The sequence below is a fragment of the Oncorhynchus masou genome, chromosome 31 (genome assembly GCF_036934945.1).
Source record: "Oncorhynchus masou masou isolate Uvic2021 chromosome 31, UVic_Omas_1.1, whole genome shotgun sequence".
Classification (NCBI taxonomy): domain Eukaryota; kingdom Metazoa; phylum Chordata; class Actinopteri; order Salmoniformes; family Salmonidae; genus Oncorhynchus; species Oncorhynchus masou.
The window spans coordinates 33679154-33700792 of NC_088242.1; the positions used below are offsets into that span (position 1 = coordinate 33679154).

Here is a 21639-nt window from a genome sequence, read left to right on the forward strand (position 1 = left end):
GTTCCACTTCATGATTGTGTCCCACTTATTGTTGATTCTTCACAAAAAAATACAGTTTTTATATCTTTATGTTTGAAGCCTGAAATGTGGCAAAAGGTCGCAAAGTTCAAGGGGGCCGAATACTTTCGCAAGGCACTGTATTTATGAAGATCTTGCACTTATGGCTATGAAAACTGTATGTTTCTGTGTGGAAATATGGTTTGTGTCATTTAAAGATATAGTTGTGAAATGTATATTATTGTATTCTATATGTGTTTTTTGGGTTCATAGGCTTTTACTGCACTTTTATTTACAATACACTTACAATACACAAATGGCTATATTTACACTACTGTATGATTTAAAAAAATAATTTTATTTAAAGAAATATCAACATAAATTCTTAGGTTTCTTCTGGACATTGTAAGAGAATACATTTAAATTGTGATAGATTCCATTTAGCAGAGGCTTCTATCCAAAGGGACTTACAGTCATGGTTGGATACATTTTACATATGGTCGCTGGAATTGAACATACTACCCTGGTGTTACAGGCACCGTGCTCTACCAACTGAGCTACAATGACATAGTGGTGGCTTTGCAATTAATCCAAGGATACCAGGACACCTCCCCTTTCATCTAACTCCGTTAAACTCTCTGTGGAAAAGGTTCTACATGGAACTGAAAAGGGTTCTAGCTGGAACCAAAAATTGCTATTCAATAGGTTCTCTTATGGGGACAGCAAAACACTCTTTTAGGTTCTACACTGAACAAAAATATAAACGCAACATGCAACAATTTCAAAGATTTTACTGAGTTACAGTTCATATAAGGAAATCAGTAAAATTAAATAAATCCATTAGGCTCTAATCTATGGATGTACCATGACTGGGAATACATATATGTATCTGATACCTTAAAAAAAGTGAGCGTGATCAGAAAACCAGTCATTATCTTTTGTGACCACCATTTCCTTCATGCAGTACGACACATCCCATTCGCATGGACTTGATCAGGCTGTTAATTGTGGCCTTTTGGAATGTTGTCCCACTCTTCTTCATTGGCTGTGCAAAGTTACTGTTATATTTATTTATTTATTTAAATTATTTAACCTTTATTTAACTATTGTTGGTAACTGGAACACACTGTCGTACACGTCGATCCAGAGGATCCCAAACATGCTCAATGTGTGACATTTCTGTTGAGTATACAGGCCATGGAAGAGCTGGGGACATTTTCAGCTTCCAGAAATTGTGCACAGATCCTTGCGACATGGGGCCGTGCATTATCATGCCGAAACATGAGGTGATGGGGGAGGATGAATGGCTTGACAATTGGGCCTCAGGATCTGAAGTCGGTTGCGATGCTGAACTGCAGTCAGGTCAAGACCCTGGTAAGGACAACGACCACACAGATGAGCTTCCCTGAGATGGTTTCTGACAGTTTGTGCATAATTTCTTCGGTTGTGCAAACTGACAGATTCATCAGCTGTCCGGGTGGCTGGTGTCAGACGATCTCGCATGTGAAAAAGCTGGATGTGGCTGGCGTGGTTACACGTGGTCTGCGGTTGTGAGGCTGGTTGGATGTACTGCCAAATTCTCTAAAACGACATTGGAAGCGGCTTATGGTCGTGAAATGAAAATTCTAGTCTCTAGCAATAGATCTGGTGGACATTGCTGCAGTCAGTAGGCCAATTGCACGCTCCCTCAAAACTTGTGACATCTGTGGCATTGTGACAAAACTGCACATTTTATAGTGGACTTGTATTGTCTCCAACACAAGGTGCACCTATGTAAGGATCACACTGTTCAATCAGCCTCTTGAGGGGTTGGATTAAATGCGGAAGACACTTTTCAGTTGAATGCATTCAGTTGTACAACTGGCTAGGTATCTCCTTTTCCTGATATGCCTCACCTGTCAAATTGATGGATTATGTTAGCAAAAGAGAAATGCTTACTAACAGGGATGTAAATGTTGTGTTTATATATATTTTTCAGTGTAGATAACACCTTTTTTCTAAGTGGATCCAATGTGTGTTATGAAGTCATATGGCTGAGATGGCCTATAGCTTTTACGTTAAGCTCAGAAGGGTCAGACAAGGGTTGTTCTAATATGGAACAAGATAATTGTCCTCATAGCCCACTGGTGTAACTACAAAGTAACAAGTGGCAATGTAATAATACATTTTGTATATCTTTACAAAGCTATACATTTGGTGTACACATGTAAAGCAAATCATCCTGTCTTTTAATGTCATCAATTATTGTATAGGAAATTGGTATGAAAATGAATATACCTTTATAAATGAATAATGACTAATTCATTATTAACTTCTAAGTTCCAGTCTTAAGGAAGTTCCCATTATCATTCATTTCAATAGATCATAGTCGTTCACAAAGGAGTGAAAGACTATGGCTGACCTCCCATGTCAATATCAAGTATTTACGAAACAACTGGAAGACTGTTGTCTTCAGAAATAATCAATTACATACACCCTGTCTGAATCTTCAGATATTGAAATTGATCAACTTCTTCCGTTACATTTGGATTGACAGACATGGAAACCCTGAAAGGGAAAGGCACATAAAATGAGCAATAATATCACAGCTTTGATAGACGGATCAGAAGGAAAATTCCATATTTCAGCTGAAGCTGTTCTGGTTCCGGTGGAATTATTTACATTCCATTTAGTGTCCGTTTATAATGGCTCATTCTGAGGAAAATCAATCCCAAACCTGAACTACCACGCTAGATTATGTGTACCAATTGACCATTGTTTCTCATAATCTTCAATATACTTTGGTATTCCAACAAAACAAATGCAAAACTACACAAAAGCGTCCAATGTTAAGAATTTGCTGTGTTGGTTGAAGGGTTCACATCTTTACTTGAGGCTATGTAGAAGTCTGATCGGCTGCCTTGACAAGGATCCTGTTTGGGGTCTGTGTCTTTATTGTTTTTTCTGTGCTTTTGGGACCTGCGACAGTGGCGTATCCCAGTCACTGTGCTGATGACCAGCGAGCTGGAGATGAGGGCAAAGCCACTGAGGAAGAAGGTGGCCGTGTAGGTGCCTGTGGTGTCAACTAGCCAGCCTGCGGAGGGAGGAGGAGGAAGGAGATATGAACATTCACTTAGGCTTTAACTTGATGGATGGAAGACTTGCTGACTATAATGTATGTGTTAATAAATACAAAATAAATCATTTTTAAATCAGAAAAAGTACACTGGTGGGTAATTTAACAAGCTATTGGTGCACTTAATGCAACATTTTTGCATCCAAGACAAAAAAAACATATTTCACATAACGTGAATATCTAACATCCATGGTGTACTCTTCGGGCCAGTTTCCCGGAATGGTTTAGTCTGTTCCCGGGAAACCAGCCCTACATGACAAAAGATTTCTTTAATAACTCTACAACTACTAAATAATTTCCGAATCAGGACTGAATAAGCGGGTCACTTAAGAATGACATAAGGTATACTATAAGTGAGATTGTTTGATGTTGCCTTTTCTCAAAGAGACCAGCAGGCTTGCTCTACCTGATGAGAGGGAGTATATGAGAGGTCTAGAAAGAAGCCCACTGGGCACACAATGGTTAAATCAACTTCGTGTCCACGTGGAATAGATGTTGAATTGACATCTGTGCCCAGTGGGAGGTAAATGTCTGCTCATTGTTTGCTGCTCGCAAATGTGGTATTTGGCAAAGCTTTTAGTGAAGCAATAACAATGGCCCAAACACAGCTTTTTTTACCAGTAAAAGCTTTCATAAAGACCACTTTTGCGATCAGCAAACAACGCGTGGACATTTACTCCCATATCTTTTGTTCACCTCCTGTGCTATGAACGGTTAGTACTTAATCCCTTTCCTTTCAACACAAGGACACTCACCTCCTATTGGAGGGCTGAGCAGGTAAGGAATGGCATGTAGGAAGTACACAATCCCCAGAGCGGAGGAGAGGTTAGTTGTCCCCACAATGTCTGAGGTCACCACTGGTATGAGGGCCACGTAGGCGCCATCGAAGTACCCATAAAGCACAGAGAAAGGCACCAGCAGGGCGAACGTCCGCAGGAGAGGGATGAAGAGGCAGCAAAGTCCCTCCATGCCCACTGCAATCATGTAGCACACATTACGATACTTCTTCAGGCACCTGCGGGGGGGGGAGAAGAGGGCAAACAATCAGTCTAAAAACACATCCTACTGGGCACAATGGTTGAATCAACGTTGTTTCCACGTCATTTCATTGAAATTACATTGAACCAACGTGCACTAGACGTTGACTTGACGTCTGTGCCCAGTGGGATATTTCCCATATTGACCATCTGAATGATCTGCGGCTCAACTGTTCATGTCCTTACAGAAAAACTTCATGATTTAAGGTGGAAATCACGTTATCACATTAACTTCACATAAGATCAGATGTGATCACATGAAAATGTGTTTTTGGAACAATTCACGTGATCATGTGAAATTAATGTGGGTTTTCTTAGAAGTGTGACTTCTTTGATGAAACCAGCTGTTTTCACCTTCAAGATAAAATTGGGTAACAGCTCCATTTCTTAGAGCAGGGCTCTCCAAACCTGTTCCTGGAGAGCTACCTTCCTGTAGGTTTTCAATCTAACCTCAGTTGTAACTAACCTGATTCAGCTTCACCAGCTAATTATTAGAATCAGGTGCACTAGATCAGCATTGGAGCGAAAACCGACAGGATGGTACATTAGGTTTCCAGGAACAGGTTTGGAGATCCCTGCTTAAAGGTGAGACTACAAAAACTAGGTGACAGTTCAGTAAAAAGTGACACTGCAAAAACCAAGTGAAAACTGAATAAGAAAAGGCTAGATCTGTATTTATGTTAAAGCATGGCTTTGATTTCATACAAACTCCAAGTGGAATGTTGCAGAGGAAGACCTACAGAAAGACACAACTCAACAAATACAGGTATGTTTTGGACCTGTCTTCCAGTCCAAATAAAATAATTGCGGGCCTATCAAAGAGCATGGCGGGACAGAGGCACTCTTCATGAAATTAAAATACCTTTGTTGTGGTGGCATGTTCAATGGAACAAAATCTTAACTCAGGCCTACCTCCTGTCTACGAGCCAGCCGAAGGTGATGTTCCCCACGATGTCTATGACCCCCAGGATAGACATGAGGAAGGCGGCCTGGTGGTGGCTTACGCCCACATCCAGTGCGTAGGGCACAAGGTAGACGAACGGCAGGCTGCAGCCGCTGGCTAGGAACAAGAAGCTCACCGCCAGCATCAGGAAGTCCGGCATCAGCAGGAAGCGGTACTCCTGCATAGACTTGAAGCAGCGGCTGTCTTTGCTGTTGTTAATCGCCAGAGGTTCCTCTAACGTGCTCACCACCTGAGCTTTGACCCTATATCCACAGTCGGTATCCAACGGGACCGGACCATGGGCCTCCTCTTCTTCTTTCAGAGTGATAGGGCGCAGTAAGGCCCCACAGACACACAGATTGGAGACAACGCCCCCCAGGATGAGTAGGGCCCCACGCCAGGAGTAGTGCTCTATGAGCAGCTGGACCACAGGGGCCAGGATGAAGGTCCCAATGCCACTACCTGACATGGCGATCCCGTATGCCAGGGCTTTCCTCTCACAGAAATATGACCCCACCATGGCAATGGCAGGGGTGTAACAGAGGGAAAATCCAATACCTGAAAATCAAAAGAGGAAAAGGTTGTTGTTGGTATGCCATGATCCATACTAGGGCATGTTTTTGGTACAGTATGTCTACCCAGTATCCCTGAATTATATGACGTGTGATTTATGGGGGTTCCTAATGATACTGCAGTTGCCCTTTTAGGTGCCTGTCTGAGTGGGTCAGGAGGATGTCAGTGAGGACCCACCTGTGAGGACCCCCAGGCTGAGGTACAGGTACTCCAGGCTGGTAGCAAAAGAGCTGAGGACCAGGCCGATGGAGGACAGGAAGCCCCCAAGGATCACAGCGATGCGGCACGAGAGACGGTTCCCAATGAAGCTGCCTAGAGGAGCTTCAATCACAACACAGTACACGTGTTAGTATGGGACTGTGCAGGCACGCAGCTTGAGCTGGGAGGGGAGGGGGAGGGGGGGCTTTTCATCTGTCTGCATGTATTGCTTTCGTTTGCATTAACAGTTCAGCAGCACGCACTACCCCTCTTCCTCTCTCTCTTTCTCTGTGTGGTGTTTGCTGAGGCGAGGTAGCTACATGTTTGGAAAGATTAAAACGAGTAAAAGTTAATTAACATTTTATACATGTATTCCTATGTTGTTGTGTACCTAGCGAACTATTGGTGATGAGATAACATTGTGTAAAAAGAGTGTTATACCGAGTGATACTGATGCATGCAATGTTAGGTTGGCTATTGTTGCTAGGCTAACGTTAGCTAGCTACCTAAGCTTGCAACAAAAACACAGTATGGTGATCTTTCCCTTTTGAACTGGAGTTTTAGATGAGCAGCACTTAGTGAGTCAGTGTTCACCCTACAGAAAAAGTAGCTTTGCCCGTAATGGAGGTGCCAACATCAAAGAGGAGAAAAGTACAGAGCATAAGATATTTTGGGGGAGTGCAGAGTACTGTAAATCAAAATCAAATCGAATTATATTCGTCACATGCTTCATAAAAAACAGGTTTGGACTAATAATGACATTTTTACTTAGGGACAATTTTCCCTCTAAACTGAGCTGCACCTCGGACTGCCACACAGATTAAATATCAGCCCGCACAGAGAATCACGAGATTGAATTTCACTTAACTTTCTAGAGTATTCTCCATTATTCAGGCCTGTACTCAACACAGACCGGTGCGCCTTAAAAGTACTCGATACATTTCAATGCTGAGCAGGACAGGAAAATTGTCTAATTCACGCACTTAAAGACAATTACCCTGGTAATTCCTACTACATCCGATCTGGCGGAATGACTAAACACAAATACTTTCTTTGTAAATTATGTCTGAGTGTTGGAGTGGGAACCCTGGCTATCCATAAATTAAAAAAACAAGAATATCGTCCAGTCTGGTTTGCTTAATATAAGGAATTTGAAATTATTTATACTTTTGATACTTAAGTATATTTTAGAAATTACATTTACTTTTGATACTTAAGTATATTTAAAAACAAATACTTTTAGACTATTACTCAAGTTGTATTTTACTGGGTGACTTTCACTTTTACTTGAGTCATTTTCTAGTACGGTATCTTTACTTTTACTCAAGTATAACAATTGGGTACTTTTGCCATCCCTGGCATGTAGCCACCTGTGCACATTTGTTCATATTCGTTGCTAGTTAGTTGTTAGCCCAGTTCTAGCTAATTTCAACAATGGGTGAGTGGTTGCTTCCTACAAGAGCACAAAATGTGTGCATTTCTAGCCATCTTTGAAAATAGCTTTGTTTTGTCTTAAAGGGGCAGTGTTGTACTTTGAGACGGTCTTGATTAAGCTCAGTAGCCAATAGGCAGAGGGTAGCATAATTTATCTGATTCTCTGTATTCGTGATATGGGAATAATAATGAATTATATTTTATAAAGTGGTTTCTTGCATCAAACAACACAACATTTTCAGTCACCTCGTCTGAAGGACAAGTGGGTAAACAGGTTAATATCAAGCCCTGCATGTTTTTTTCAAAGGTCTCATGGATTGTAGGTCTACATTGAACACCACACATTTGCTGCTACTGTAGACTGAATGATAGAACAGCTATTTCCATGTTAAAATGTCATGGGATGCATTTTTCTCATTGTTGTTTATGTTAGGCCACTCTGCTAGGCCTACATTATGATCAATTAGCCTACTTGGCCACTGCTAAAACTGTAACTTAAAGCGGGAACAGCCTCAGTGTTTACAGTAAACGCGCGTCGGAAATTGCACAGAAATTTCACAATGTTCAAGTTTGTGTTTCGAAGACCTGAAATTAGCTCAGTGTGGAATTTGTTTTGAGGGAATATTGCTTGTGGGCCCTTCCCAACAATGCATAGAGAAAGAAAATAGAGAAATAATAGAAAAGTAAAACACGGAATAATTGAAGTAATAATAGATACACAATGAGTGACAATAACTTGGCTATAGACAAGGGGTACCAGTGCTGAGTCAAAGTGCAGGGGTACGAGGTAATTGAGGTAGATGTGTACATATAACTAGGAACAAAGTAGCAGATAGTAAACAGTAGCAGCAGTGTATGTGATGAGCCAAAAAGTTTAGTGCAAAAACTGGTCACTGCAGATGGCTATTTGGTTAACAGTTTAACTAACTATTTAGCAGTCGTATGGCTTGGGTGTAAAAGCTGTCTAGGGTCCTGTTGGTTCCAGATTTTGGTGGCTGGAATCTTTGACAATTTGTCAGGCCTTCCTCTGACACTGCCTGGTATAGAGGACTTGGATGACAGAGAGCTCAGACCCAGTGATATACCGCGCCTTACACATTACTCCCTATAGCGCCTTACGGTCGGATGCCGTGCAGTTGCCCCACCAGGCGGTGATGCAGCCAGTCAAGATGCTCTCAATGGTGCAGCATAGGGTGTGTGTGTCTCAGTCACCAGATCTCAACTAGAGGTCGACTGATTAATCGGTATGGCCGATTAATTAGGGCCGATTTCAAGTTTTCATAACAATCGGAAATCGGTATTTTTGGACACCGATTTGGCCGATTTATTATTATTTATTTTTTTACACCTTTATTTAATCCTTATTTAACTAGGCAAGTCAGTTAAGACAACATTCTTATTTTCAATGACGGCCTAGGAACGGTGGGTTAACTGCCTCGTTCAGGGGCAGAACGACAGATTTTTACCTTGTCTGCTCATGGGATTCAATCTTGCAACCTTACTGTTAACTAGTCCAACGCTCTAACCACCTGATTAGATTGCACTCCACGAGGAACCTGCCTGTTACGCGAATGCAGTAGAAGCCAAGGTAAGTTGCTAGCTAGAATTAAACTTACCTTGTAAAAAACCATCAATCAATCACGATCACTAGTTTGTGATCATATAATCAATACGGTGCGTATCGTTTCTCCAGTGTGTACCTAACCATAAACATCAATGCCTTTCTTAAAATCAATACACAGAAGTATATATTTTTAAACCTGCATATTTAGCTAAAAAAATCCAGGTTAGCAGGCAATATTAACCAGGTGAAATTGCACGCAGAGTCAGTGTATATGCAACAGTTTGGGCCACTTAATTTGCCAGAATTTTACGTAATTATGACATAACATTGAAGGTTGTGCAATGTAACAGGAATATTTAGACTTATGGATGCCACCCGTTAGATAAAATACGGAACGGTTCCCTATTTCACTGAAAGAATAAATGTCTTGTTTTCTAAATGATAGTTTCCGGATTCTACCATATTAATGACCTAAGGCTCGTATTTCTGTGTGTTATTATGTTATAATTCAGTCTATGATTTGATAGAGCAGTCTGACTGAGCGGTGGTAGGCAGCAGCAGACTCATAAGCATTCATTCAAACAGCACATTCGTGCGTTTTGCCAGCAGCTCTTCGCAAGCACAGTGCTGTTTATGACTTCAAGCCTATCAACTCCCGAGATTAGGCTGGTGTAACCGATGTGAAGCTCTGAGACTTGGAGTGGTTGTTCCCCTTGCTCTGCAAGGGCCGCGGCTTTTGTGGAGCGATGGGTGACACTGCTTCGAGAGTGGCTGTTGTCTTTGTGTTCCTGGTTCGAGCCCAGGTAGGAGCGAGGAGAGGGGCGGAAGCTATACTGTTACACTGGCAATACTAAAGTACCTATAAGAACATCCAATAGTCAAAGGTTAATGAAATACAAATGGTATAGAGAGAAATAGTCCTATAATTCCTATAATAACTACAACCTAAACTTCTTTCCTGGGAATATTGAAGACTCATGTTAAAAGGAACCACCAGCTTTCATATGTTGTGAGCAAGGAACTTAAACGTGAGCTTTCTTACACTTACTTACACTTTGTTTTTGCATTACTTAAACCAAATTGAACATGTTTCATTATTTATTTGAGGCTAAATTGATTTTATTGATGTATTATATTAAGTTAAAATAAGTGTTCATTCAGTATTGTTGTAATTGTCATTATTACAAATAAATTGTAAAAATCGTCCGATTAATCGGTATTGGCTTTTTTTGGTCCTCCAATAATCGGTATCGCCGTTGAAAAATCATAATCGGTCGACCTCTAATCTCAACCCAATGTGTGTGTGTGCGCGTGTCTTAGTCACCAGATCTTAACCCACACACACACTTATGGGAGATTCTGGAGCAGTGCCTGAGACAGCGATTTCCACCACCAGTAACAAAATGGTAATCACCAAAGCTTATTCCAGACACTTGTATAATCTATGCGAAGGTGCATTGAAGCTGTTCTGGCAGCTTGTGGTGGCCCAATACCTTTATTTTGTCAGTTATCTGTAGCTAGCTAGCTAGCTAATTACACTGTACAATTCGTAATAGACTGGTACTAGCTGGCTAGCTACAGTGCATTCGGAAATCATTCAGACCCCATGACTTTTTCCACATTTTGTTACATTACAGGCCTGTTCTAAAATTGATCATCAATGTACACACAATACACAATACACCATTTAAAAAAAACATTTCTGCAAAAATTGAGCTCAGATTGTGTCCATTGATCATCCTTTAAGATGTTTCTACAACTTGATTTGGAGTCCACCTGTGGTAAATTCAATTGATTGGACATGATTTGGAAGGGACATACCTGTCTATATAAGGTCCCACAGTTGACAGTGCATTTCAGAGCAAAGACCAAGCCATGAGGTCGAAGGAATTGTCCGTAGAGCACCGTGACAGGATTGTGTTGAATACTTATATAAATGTCATATTTCCCTTAAATTCTTTAAATACATTTGATAAAATGTCTATAAACCTGTTTTTGATTTGTCATTGTGGGGTATTTTGTGTAGATTGACGAGGGCAAAAAAATATTTAATACATTTTTAAATAAGGCTGTAACATAACAATATGTGGAAAAAGTTAAGGGGTCTGAATGCATTCCGAATGCACTGTACACATAATGCCAGCCAGTAAATCAATTATTTATCTAATAAAAGCAGAATCTAATTAATGTAATTAATGTTAATAAGCTAACCCCATTGTTAAGGCCAGACATTTTTGTCATATGATAATGGTTTTTGGTCATGTGATTATGGCAGGGATCAAAGGCAGGCAGTAGAGAGAGTGACAGAGAGAGAGCATCGACCATGCTGAGGCAGGGAGAGGACAAACGGGTCATCATCAACTCCCCATCTTTGCCGACTGTAGCCCAAGTGCTATAACACATGTTGTTGCCTACATTCTGATTTCATTTGGTTGTCATGGCAGGGGTCAGAGACAGGCAGTAATGTGACGGCCTTGAATTTGTCTGAACCGTCTCAGTGCTTCTCCTTCCAATAGGGCGGTTCCCCTTTTAATTCCCTATTAAATAGCCAGCATCAGCTAAGCAAAAGTGGGGTTGTGATGGTGGTGCAAATGAGGATGTGTTCAACCCTTAGTTCCGAAGCTTTTTTACTCTGTTTTGTTCTATTTAAATGAGTGCTTTGTAGCCTTGTCTCAAGTTTAACCACCAGGATCGGATCCATTCACATCTCAGTTGGTCTCCGCTGTTTCTTCATGGCCTTTCTCAGCTGGAGATCTGTTGGCTGATTGGATTGTCTGACTGACCGACTGACTACAACTTACTTGCATATGGTATTTCATTTGTTTGAGTGTGATTTATACCGTGTTGAGTTATGTGGTCAGTTGTAGTTGAAGACTACTGAGATTTGATACTCTTTATGGTTGTGTGGCAAAAGAGATTGATATTGTGATTGTATGATTGAGACTGGGTTTAGCTACAGTTTATTAACGGACAAACATTGCGTGACTAAGGTCACTTGGGTTCACTGAACTCCTTTACCGAGCTGGACTTTTTATGCCTGAGATACGGGACTTTTCTTGAGGAACCAGAGATCATTGATTGTTATATTATTATGTGTGTGTGTGTGATCATTTATTTTGGTCAAAAGCCGTTACAGTAGAGGGAACGAGAGCACCGCCCATGTTGATGTAGGGAGAGGACAAACAGGTCATCAGGTGAGAATTTGAGTTACAAGGCACTATCAGTCCCCCAGACCCCCTTAGAAGGGGTGTTGACACCGAAACATGTTGACCCTGACCCCCACCAATATGCAACATAAAAAGTTATGCACTTTGGATTGTGTATTGCACTAGAGCAGTACATAGTGTCTTACTTGTTTTTATCCAAGCAAATGTCTGGCAAACTGTTGCCAAAAGACCGGTGTATGAATGATTTGTAGCCCAGGGGGAATATGGGCAAACCAGCTCTTTACTTTTCTCACACCCTGACACGATAAAACACATGCAGATACAGGAAAAAAGGGTGGAACACCAATTTAGCATAATATTAAGCTCCAATAAGATACACTACATGAACAAAAATATTTGGACACCTGCCTGCTGAACATCTCATTCCAAAATCATGGGCATTAGTATGGAGTTGGTCCCCCCTTTGCTGCTATAACAGCCTCCAGTCTTCTGGGAAGGCTTTCCACTAAATGGTGGAAAATTACTGCGGTGACTTGGGCAATTCGGCTTGGCTCGTAGTCGGCATTCCAATTTATCCCAAAGGTGTTCAATGGAGTTGAGGTCAGGGCTCTGCGCAGGCCAGTCAAGTTCTTCCACACCGATCTCGACAAACCATTTGTGTATAGACCTCACTTTGTTCACAGGAGTATTGTCATGCTGAAACAGGAAAGGGTCTTCCTCAAACTGTTGCCACTAAATAGGAAGCACAGACTCATCTAGAATGTCATTATATGCTGTGGTGTTAAGATTTCCCTTCACTGGAACTAAGGCGCCTAGCCCTAACCATAAACAGCCTCATTCCTCCTCCACCAAACTTTACAGTTGGCATTATGCATTGGGGCAGGTAGAGTTCTCCTGGCATGCACCAAACCGAGATTTGTCCGTCGGACTGCCTGATGGTGAAGCGTGATTCATCACTCCAGAGAACACGTTTCCAGCTAACAGTACACTTTAACTTGACATTAGGCTTATGCAGTTTTTACTACACAATAAAAAATAAATCAAATAAAAATCCGCGTTCGACACGATTATCTAAACATACTGCATACTGACCAGCTCCAATAGACGCAGGCTATATGGCAGACAAATACAAACTCATCTCTTGGCATGTCCGGCTCACTCATTATCTCAGCCAATCATGGCTAGCAGGAAGGTTACTGACTTTTTCTGTAGCTAAACCAACTAGACTCGTAATTTAACAATTGTATTCGTATTTACAGATGGCATACAAGTTTGATAGTAAGGCACATGAAAGTTCACATGTTCGAGAAGGCATTTCTGCCAAAAAACGCATTTTGATTAAAAAAATACTTTTTACATTCAAACGGCTCTACTGTGAAGTCGTGACTTGTGACATACGCCTAGTTTCCTGAATCGGGTCACATATAGTGTACATCACTGCTAGTTTCAAATAGATGCAAGTACATTTTTCTCTTTTGCCACTTTTTTTGTCACTTTGGACCATTGATACTGTGAGTAAACACAAGACAAAGAGTTGCAAAATGTGAACCTAGAAGAGAGGTTTGTGATCCGCCGCAGTCCTCTGTGACCCGTGCTGACTTGCCTTGGCATACACCTGCCTGAACATGTTACCTAAGTCAGCCTTGAGTCTGCTATTGGTCAGTTTAAGGGTCTATTTTTACATGCTTTTTCAAAACAGTCTCTATCGTGGTGTCAAATTTCACTGGGCGCAAGCGAAATAAACAAACTCCCTCTGTTGGGTCATAGTGTTGTGACACTGTTTTGGTATTTCAAGATGTTCTCTGTGTGTTGCTGACTTTGTTCTCTCAAGAGCTAAATCAACAGGAAAAGAAGCAAACTCCTCTCTCTGGTGTCTGCTTTAGTCAGACATGTGGTTCTCAGTACTTCATTCTTAAATACGACTGCACTAATGTGTACCTACTAATAAAATACAATCCTGTGATTCATCCCAAAAACTTTTTAAAGAGCAATCAACATGTCCAAAAGATCTATAGAAGATCCAAAGAAGATCCACGCACTTAAAAAACACTAAAACATAACTTCTGTTCTATGTAAGGGGGTCAAACAGGGAACATCCCAATTTAAGAGAAGCAGCAAAAACTGACCAATGGGTTGGCTGAGTTGCAAGGACACATTGCCAGTCAGCGGCCTGTGACTTTCTCAACTTAAGCATACTGTAACTTCGCTGTGTGATTGTAAAAAGCACATTTACATGACATTGTCTTCATCATGTGTCCTAATTGGAAGCAAAATGATGTACAAAATATCAAACTTAGTTGTCTTAGTTGTCAAACTGGCTTAACTTCTCCTTAACTGTCTTTTAAAAGCTTATATGTTTACATTCAATGAACCAAATCCACTTCATGACTACCCTGGGCATTGAGCAACCTGTCTAGACCACACATTCCAAGCCAGTGCCAGGCCGAGTTTGATGCCAGATCACTGTTGCTGAAGCAGCACTTTACTGATGGCCATTTGTATTTATATGTATTATGTATCCCCATTAGCTGCTGCTAAGGTATAAACTACTCTTCCTGGGGTCTGGCAAAATTAAGGCATATATACAATTTTAGAAACATTACAATACATTCATAAATTATTTCACAACACACTAAGTGTATGCCCTCAGGCTCCTACTCCACTACCACATATCTACAACACAAAATCCATGTGTACGCATGTTATTGTGTGTGTATATGCATGTGTCTGTGCCTATGTTTGTGTTGTTTCACAGTCCCCATTGTTCCATAATGTGTATTTTTAAATCTGATTCTACTGCTTACATCAGTTACCTGATGTGGAATAGAGTTCCATGTAGTCATGACTCTATGTAGTACTGTGCATCTCCCATAGTCTGTTCTGTACTTAGGGACTGTGAAGAGACCTCTGGTGGCATGTCTTGTGGGGTATGCATGCATGTCAGAGCTGTTTGCTAGTCGTTTAAACAGACAGCTCGGTGCTTTCAACATGCCAATACCTCTCACAAATACAAGTAGTGATGAAGTCAATCTATCCTCCGCTTTGAGCCAAGAGAGATTGATGTGCATATTATTGATGTTAGCTCTCTGTGTACATCTTCCACTGCAAATCTACCATTCCAGTGTTTTACTTGCTATATTGTATTTACTTTGCCACCATGGCCTTTTTTGCCTTTACCTCACCTATCTTACCTCATTTGCTCACATTGTATATAGACTTATTTTTCTAATGTATTATTGACTGTATGTTTGTTTTACTCCATGTGTAACTCTGTGTTGTTGTATGTGTCGACCTGCTTTGCTTTATCTTGGCCAGGTCGCAATTGTAAATGAGAACTTGTTCTCAACTTGCCTACCTGGTTAAATAAAGGTGAAATAAAAATATATTCTTTAAAAACATCCAAGGGCCAGCCGTGCTGCCCTGTTCTGAGCCAATTGAAATTAACCCAAGTCCCTCTTTGTTGCACCTGACCACCCGACTGAACAGTAGTCTAGCTGCAACAAAATTAGAGCTTGTAGAACCTGCCTTGTTGATAGTGCTGTTAAGAAGGTAGAGCAGCACTTTATTATGGACAAACCTCTCCCCATCTTAGCTACTGTTGTATCAATATGTTTTGATATGTTACTCCAAGCAGTTTAGATATGTTTGATATGTTACTCCAAGCAGTTTAGTCACCTCAATTTGCAAAATTTCCACATCATTTATTACAAGATTTAGTTGAAGTTTAGGTTTTTGTAAATGATTTGTCCCAAAGACAATGCTTTTAGTTTTTGAAATATTTAGGACTAAAGTATTCCTTGTCACCCATTCTGAAACTAACTGCAGCTCTTTGTTTAGTGTTGCAGTCATTTCAGTCGCTGTAGTACCTGACCTGGATAGTGTTGAGTCATTCCTATACATAGACAGACTAGCTTTACTCAAAGCAAGTGGCATGTCTTAAGTAAAGATTGAAAAACGTAAGGGGCCTAGAAGGCTGCCCTGGGAAATTCCTGATTCCACCTGGATTGTGTTGGAGAGGCTACCATTGAAGAACACCCTCTGTGTTCTGTTTGACAGGTAACTCTTCATCCACAATATATCAGGGGATGTAAACACCTATGTTTTTGCAGCAGCAGATCATGATCAATAATGTCAAAAGCTGCACTGAAGTCTAACAAAACAGCCCCCACAATCTTTTTATCATCAATTTCTCTCACCCAATCATTAGTCATTTGTATAGTGCTGTGCTTGTTAAATGTCCTTCCCTATAAGCTTGATAAAAGTCTGTTGTGAATTTGTTTACTGTAAAATAACATTGTATCTGGTCAATTTTACCCAAAATTTTACTAAGGGTTGGTAGCAGGCTGATTGGTCGGCTATTTGAGCCAGTAAATGGGGCTTTACTATTCTTAAGTAGCGGAATGAATTTTGCCTCCCTCCAGGCCTGATGGCACACACTTTTAGGTGGTGGTAATTTCGTCCGCTATTATCTTCTGTAATTTTCCATACAAGTTGTCAGACCTTGTCATTGTTGATAGACAACAATATTTTCACCTCTTCCACACTCACTTTATGGAATTCAAAATTACACAAGAATGGGCTTTAGGTGATGCAGATGAACCTGTAGCCATATTACTTCAGTATTTAACATGACGACTTACCACACAGCATAGTGGTGCAGTCCACCAGACTGTGGATCCAGGCTGTCCCTGAATAGTCCCCACCAAAGTGCATCTGAAACTCCACAAAAAAAATTGAGATGCATCTGGAACAGAAGAAAAAGATCAAGATGAAGAGAAATCATGACAAAAAAATATTATCTTGCATATTTCAAAATGTCTCAGAACTTAAAAATGTATGTTTCCTAGTGGTGTATCTGACACAAATTATACACAAGTCACAATGGTGTGCATACACGCACACACACACACACAGTCTGACAAGCACACACACACCAACACACCATTTTGGTGTATACAGCACATGTTCTCAGAACACACTGAGGTTTCTTCGATTATGTAATTACTCTTTTCCAGCTAGACATGGTGATGACCTGAGCGGTCGGAGGGAGCGATGCAACCGTAATGAATTGTGTAATCACGAAGCTGAGGGGAGAGCTGTAAAAAGCCTGGGACGTGTGGGAAGAACGCCTGCTTGGGGGGTAATGAACCACAAGCTCCTACGTCCGAATCTGCAGAGAGGCTGCACCTGTACAAACAGAGGAATAGCACCAGTCAGGCGATAAGGCCCAGATCACTCAGTGTGAATGTGACGGCCATCTGATCCTCATGTCCTCCCCAGCACTGGCCAGAGAACGCACATGTGGGGACCTACACAGGGCGGCCCTCCGTCAGCCTGGTGTTTCCTTACACACACACACACACACAAACGTGTATACACACGCTGTCCGCTACAGCTGGTATAGGGGTTTAAACTCACTCATTAGACCTTAAAGGACCTTGGGATCACTTATGCATATCACGAAAGTAGAGGATCAGAACTGCCTAGACTTATTATCTTTGGTTACTCTCAAACCCTTGGTAAAATTTCACCCATTCCTTCCAATTCCAACCTAATATTGCAATGTGCAATAGGGTAAAGGTTCAAGGTGACAATCTGGGCAGGCATTATCAGGTTACAACCAGGTTGCTGTTTGAAAATGATTGAATAATGTTGGGAGGGACATTCCAACATACTCTTCCTTGTTTAAATGTTTTCCAATTATAATCTACACAAAGGATTGCCTTATGGAAATGTGAGACTATAATCTCCTTCTTTATCCCTCACCCAACAGGTCTTCATCTGACTGAACCATTTTTTTTCAGTAACGCAATTCACTAAACCCCCTTCACCTGGGAAACAAAGCATGAAACGTGAAACCTTGAAAAACAACATTTTAGAGGAGACCTACAAAAATGTATTAGTTCCAGCAAACAGTTCGCTTGAGTTTTTTTTCTGGCAAGCAATTCTCTCAAGATTCTATTTGAATCTGTGGCAAACCTGTGGCAACAATATTTATTGCCATTAGTGACAAACAGTTTACCAGAAGCCTTTTCTGGTGAACACATGAGTTCCAAGACCAGTAATCATTGGTGACCAGTCAGGGGGAGAAGGAAAATCAGTTGGAAAGCCATCTACCTAGCTACCTACCCAAATTGTCCAGTGAGCAGGGGTTGGAACCGGTTCAGGGAACAGAACCAAAAACGGAAAAATAAGGACCATTTTTAGAGGAACAGAACCGAGAACTAAAGTGATCAATACTGTTCCGGAACAGAAACATTATTTTAAAAGCATTGGAATCAGTTAATAATGTTATTTTATGGGCATTTTTTTTCAGTCCCACAACTAACGCAACAAAGTGCCTGTGCAAAGCCCTCACTGTCTGTGCAAAGCACTCACTGTCACTCAAACTTGTTCTAGAGTCTGCCTGCCAGCTGAAAATCTTTGCCAATGTGTGTGTGGTGTACTTGCCCCTCCCCCTCCTTCTGAAGCATACATAGTCTACTGTAGCTACTGACGTTTACAGGGGTGATTCAGAAATTAGGGAGAGCAATGTTTAATTAGAAAATAATGGATTAACTTTTTCAATGCTAGTTAAGGATACTATAGTTATCATGTTTCACATTGGATTTATTATCTACAAAAAGCTAAGATGTGTTATTATTTTAATTCTGGTTATTATTTTAATTCAAACTTGTTAGCTAGCTAAGCTTGTTAGCTTATGATCAATTTGCCTTTTAAAATGACAAACTTGTATTAGCTAACACAATGTGCCATTGGAACACAGGCGTGATGGTTGCTGATAATGGGCCTCTGTACGCCTATGTAGATATTCCATCCAAAATCAGCCGTTTCCAGCTACAGTAGTCATTTGCAATGTTAACAATGTCTACACTTTCTCATAAATGTTATGTTATTTTAATGGAAAAAAAATGTGCTTTTCTTTAAAAAACAAGGACATTTCTAAGTGACCACAAACTTTTGAACGGTAGTGTATATTAATTTCAGAGTTTAAAAAGAAACAGGAACAATATAAACCGTAACTTTTGGGGGATTTGAACTGGTTCAGAACTTTATTTTGCTAGTCGGAACAAAACGATTTGGAAATAATGTTGGTTCCAACCCCTGCCGTTGAGTGTCTAACTTATTCATTAAACATCCTAAGAAACTTTAAAATTGTGTGAGCTAATTGATGCTTAGTTAGCAATGTCATGTTTTGGGGCCTCCCGGGTGGCATAGGGGTCAAGGGCACTGTACTGTAGCGCCAGCTGTGCCACCAGAGACTCTGGGTTTGCGCCCAGGCTCTGTCGTAACCGGCCGCGACCAGGAGGTTGCACAATTGGCCTAGCGTCGTCCGGGTTAGGGAGGGTTTGGCCAGTAGGGAAATCCTTGTCTCATCACGTACCAGCGACTCCTGTGGCGGGCAGGGCGCAGCGCGCACTAACCAAGGTTGCCAGGTGCACGGTGTTTCCTCTGACACATTGGTGCGGCTGGCTTCCGGGTTGGATGGCGCTGTGTTAAGAAGCAGTGCAGCTTGGTTGTGTTGTGTATCGGAGGACGCATGACTTTCAACCTTCGTCTCTCCCGAGCCCGTATGGGAGTTGTAGCGATGAGACAAGATAGTAGCTACTAAACAATTGGATACCATGAAAAAGGGGTCAAATAAAAAAATAAAAAAAGCAATGTCATGTTTTATCGGATAGAGTGAAACACATTTTGGCTAGTGCTTAACGTTAGCTATCATATTTTTTTCACAATTAATGTGATAGCTAGCTAACTAATTATTTGCAACTTGCTGTCTTAGTACCAATATGCATGTCAATATGCTAGTGTCACCGTTCAGTAGCATGTTAGCTAGAACAGCTAAGGTAGCAACAATATGAGCTAACTTGACATCAAAGCCAAACTTTACTTTTGCAGATGGATACCGTTCCCCTACCCGTGGTGTTGGTTGACGCTGCATTGGGAGGAGGATGCATCAACAACCTGGAAAGATGTTAGTGGTGCACTCCCTCATAACACTTTTTTTTGAGTGATAAATGAGTGTGTCGTCTTCAAGCTTGAAAGGGACGCTATGTAAATGCATGTATTATTCTGATAAATGAATACATTCATTCTTTGTAACAATTAGATCTCTCATTGCTTTAAACTAGTAGCGAGCTCATCTTAATCACGTGTTGTTAATTCTCCCTTTCTTTCCAGAAGCAATCCGTTACAATGCACCTGGTCAAGGTCAAGGTTTCTTGTATGCATGGATTTGTTAACAATAATTAATTTTAGAAAATAATATGAATTCCCATACTAGGCATAAACACATTTTATGTTGCATTTCTTCCACCCAAGCCTTGTACACCTGAGTCGGGAAGAAGAGACAACTAGTATTTTACATTTAGCAGATGCTCTTATCCAGAGCAATTTACAGTATTGAGTGCATACATTTTCATACTGGTCCCACGTGGAAATCAAACCCACATCCCTGGCAATGTAAGAGACATGCTCTAGCAACTGAGCCACACAGGACAACTAAACTCAGCAAAAAAAAGAAACGTTCTCCCACTGTCAACTGCGTTTATTTTCAGCAAACTTAACATGTGTAAATATTTGTATGAACATAACAAGATTCAACAACTGAGACATAAACTGAACAAGTTCCACATTTGCCAGTTCTTGCTGTGAGATGTTACCCCACTCTTCCACTAAGGCACCTGCAAGTTCCCGGACATTTCTGGGGGGAATGGCCCTAGCCCTCACCCTCTGATCCAACAGGTCCCAGACATGCTCAATGGGACTGAGATCCTGGCTCTTCGCTGGCCATGGCAGAGACTGCCTGTAATGACAACAAGCTCAGTCCGATGATGCTGTGACACACTGCCCCAGACCATGACGGAACCTCCACCTCGAAATTGATCCCGCTCTAAAGTACAGGTCTCGGTGTAACGCTCATTCCATTTGACGATAAACGTAAATCCAACCATCACCCCTGGTGAGACAAAACCGCGACTCGTCAGTGAAGAGCACTTTCTGCCAGTCCTGTCAGGACCTGCCTTACAACAGGCTACAAGCCCTTAGTCCAGCTTCTCTCCGCCTATTGCGGACAGTCTGAGCACTGATGGAGGGATTGTGCATTCCTGGTGTAACTCGGGCAGTTGTTTTTCCAACCTGTACCTGTCCCGCAGGTGTGATGTTCGGATGTACCGATCAGGTGTTGTTACATGTGGTCTGCCACTGTGAGGACGATCAGCTGTCCATCCTGTCTCCCTGTAGCGCTGTCTTAGGCGTCTCACAGTGCAGACATTGCCATTTGATGCCCTGGCCACATCTGCAGTCCTCACGCAGATGAGCAGGTGCATGTTCATTAATTGTTTATGGTTCATTGAACAAGCATGGGAAACAGTGTTTAAACCCTTTACAATGAAGATCTGTGAAGTTATTTGGATTTTTACGAATTATCTTTGAAAGACAGGGTCCTGAAAAAGGGACATTTATTTTTTTGCTGTGTTTAGTCGATAACTGGCTCTTAACGATCAAGTCCCCAGTCTAGATTGAAGATCATAATTAGTTGATTAGTTTGAATCACTTGTGCTAATGCTTGGCTGGAGAAAAATATTGTATACTGTGGCTCTCTAGGAACA

At 41.2% G+C, this 21639-nt stretch overlaps 1 protein-coding gene across 2 annotated transcripts in view; it reads right to left on the reverse strand.

Annotated features, from left to right (window-relative positions):
- Positions 1-334: 334 nt before the first annotated feature.
- The window catches only part of LOC135523845 (monocarboxylate transporter 12-B-like), a 28210-nt gene continuing 6905 nt past the window's right edge, over positions 335-21639 (reverse strand). For both annotated transcript variants that reach the window (XM_064950807.1, XM_064950806.1), the window contains exons 3-7: positions 16669-16772; positions 5843-5986; positions 5062-5650; positions 3868-4127; positions 335-3070 (exon numbers count right to left, since the gene is read on the reverse strand). In XM_064950807.1, coding sequence (XP_064806879.1) covers positions 2826-3070; positions 3868-4127; positions 5062-5650; positions 5843-5986; positions 16669-16772 — 1342 coding nt within the window. In that variant the 3' untranslated portion in view covers positions 335-2825. The remainder of the gene's footprint in view (positions 3071-3867; positions 4128-5061; positions 5651-5842; positions 5987-16668; positions 16773-21639) is intronic.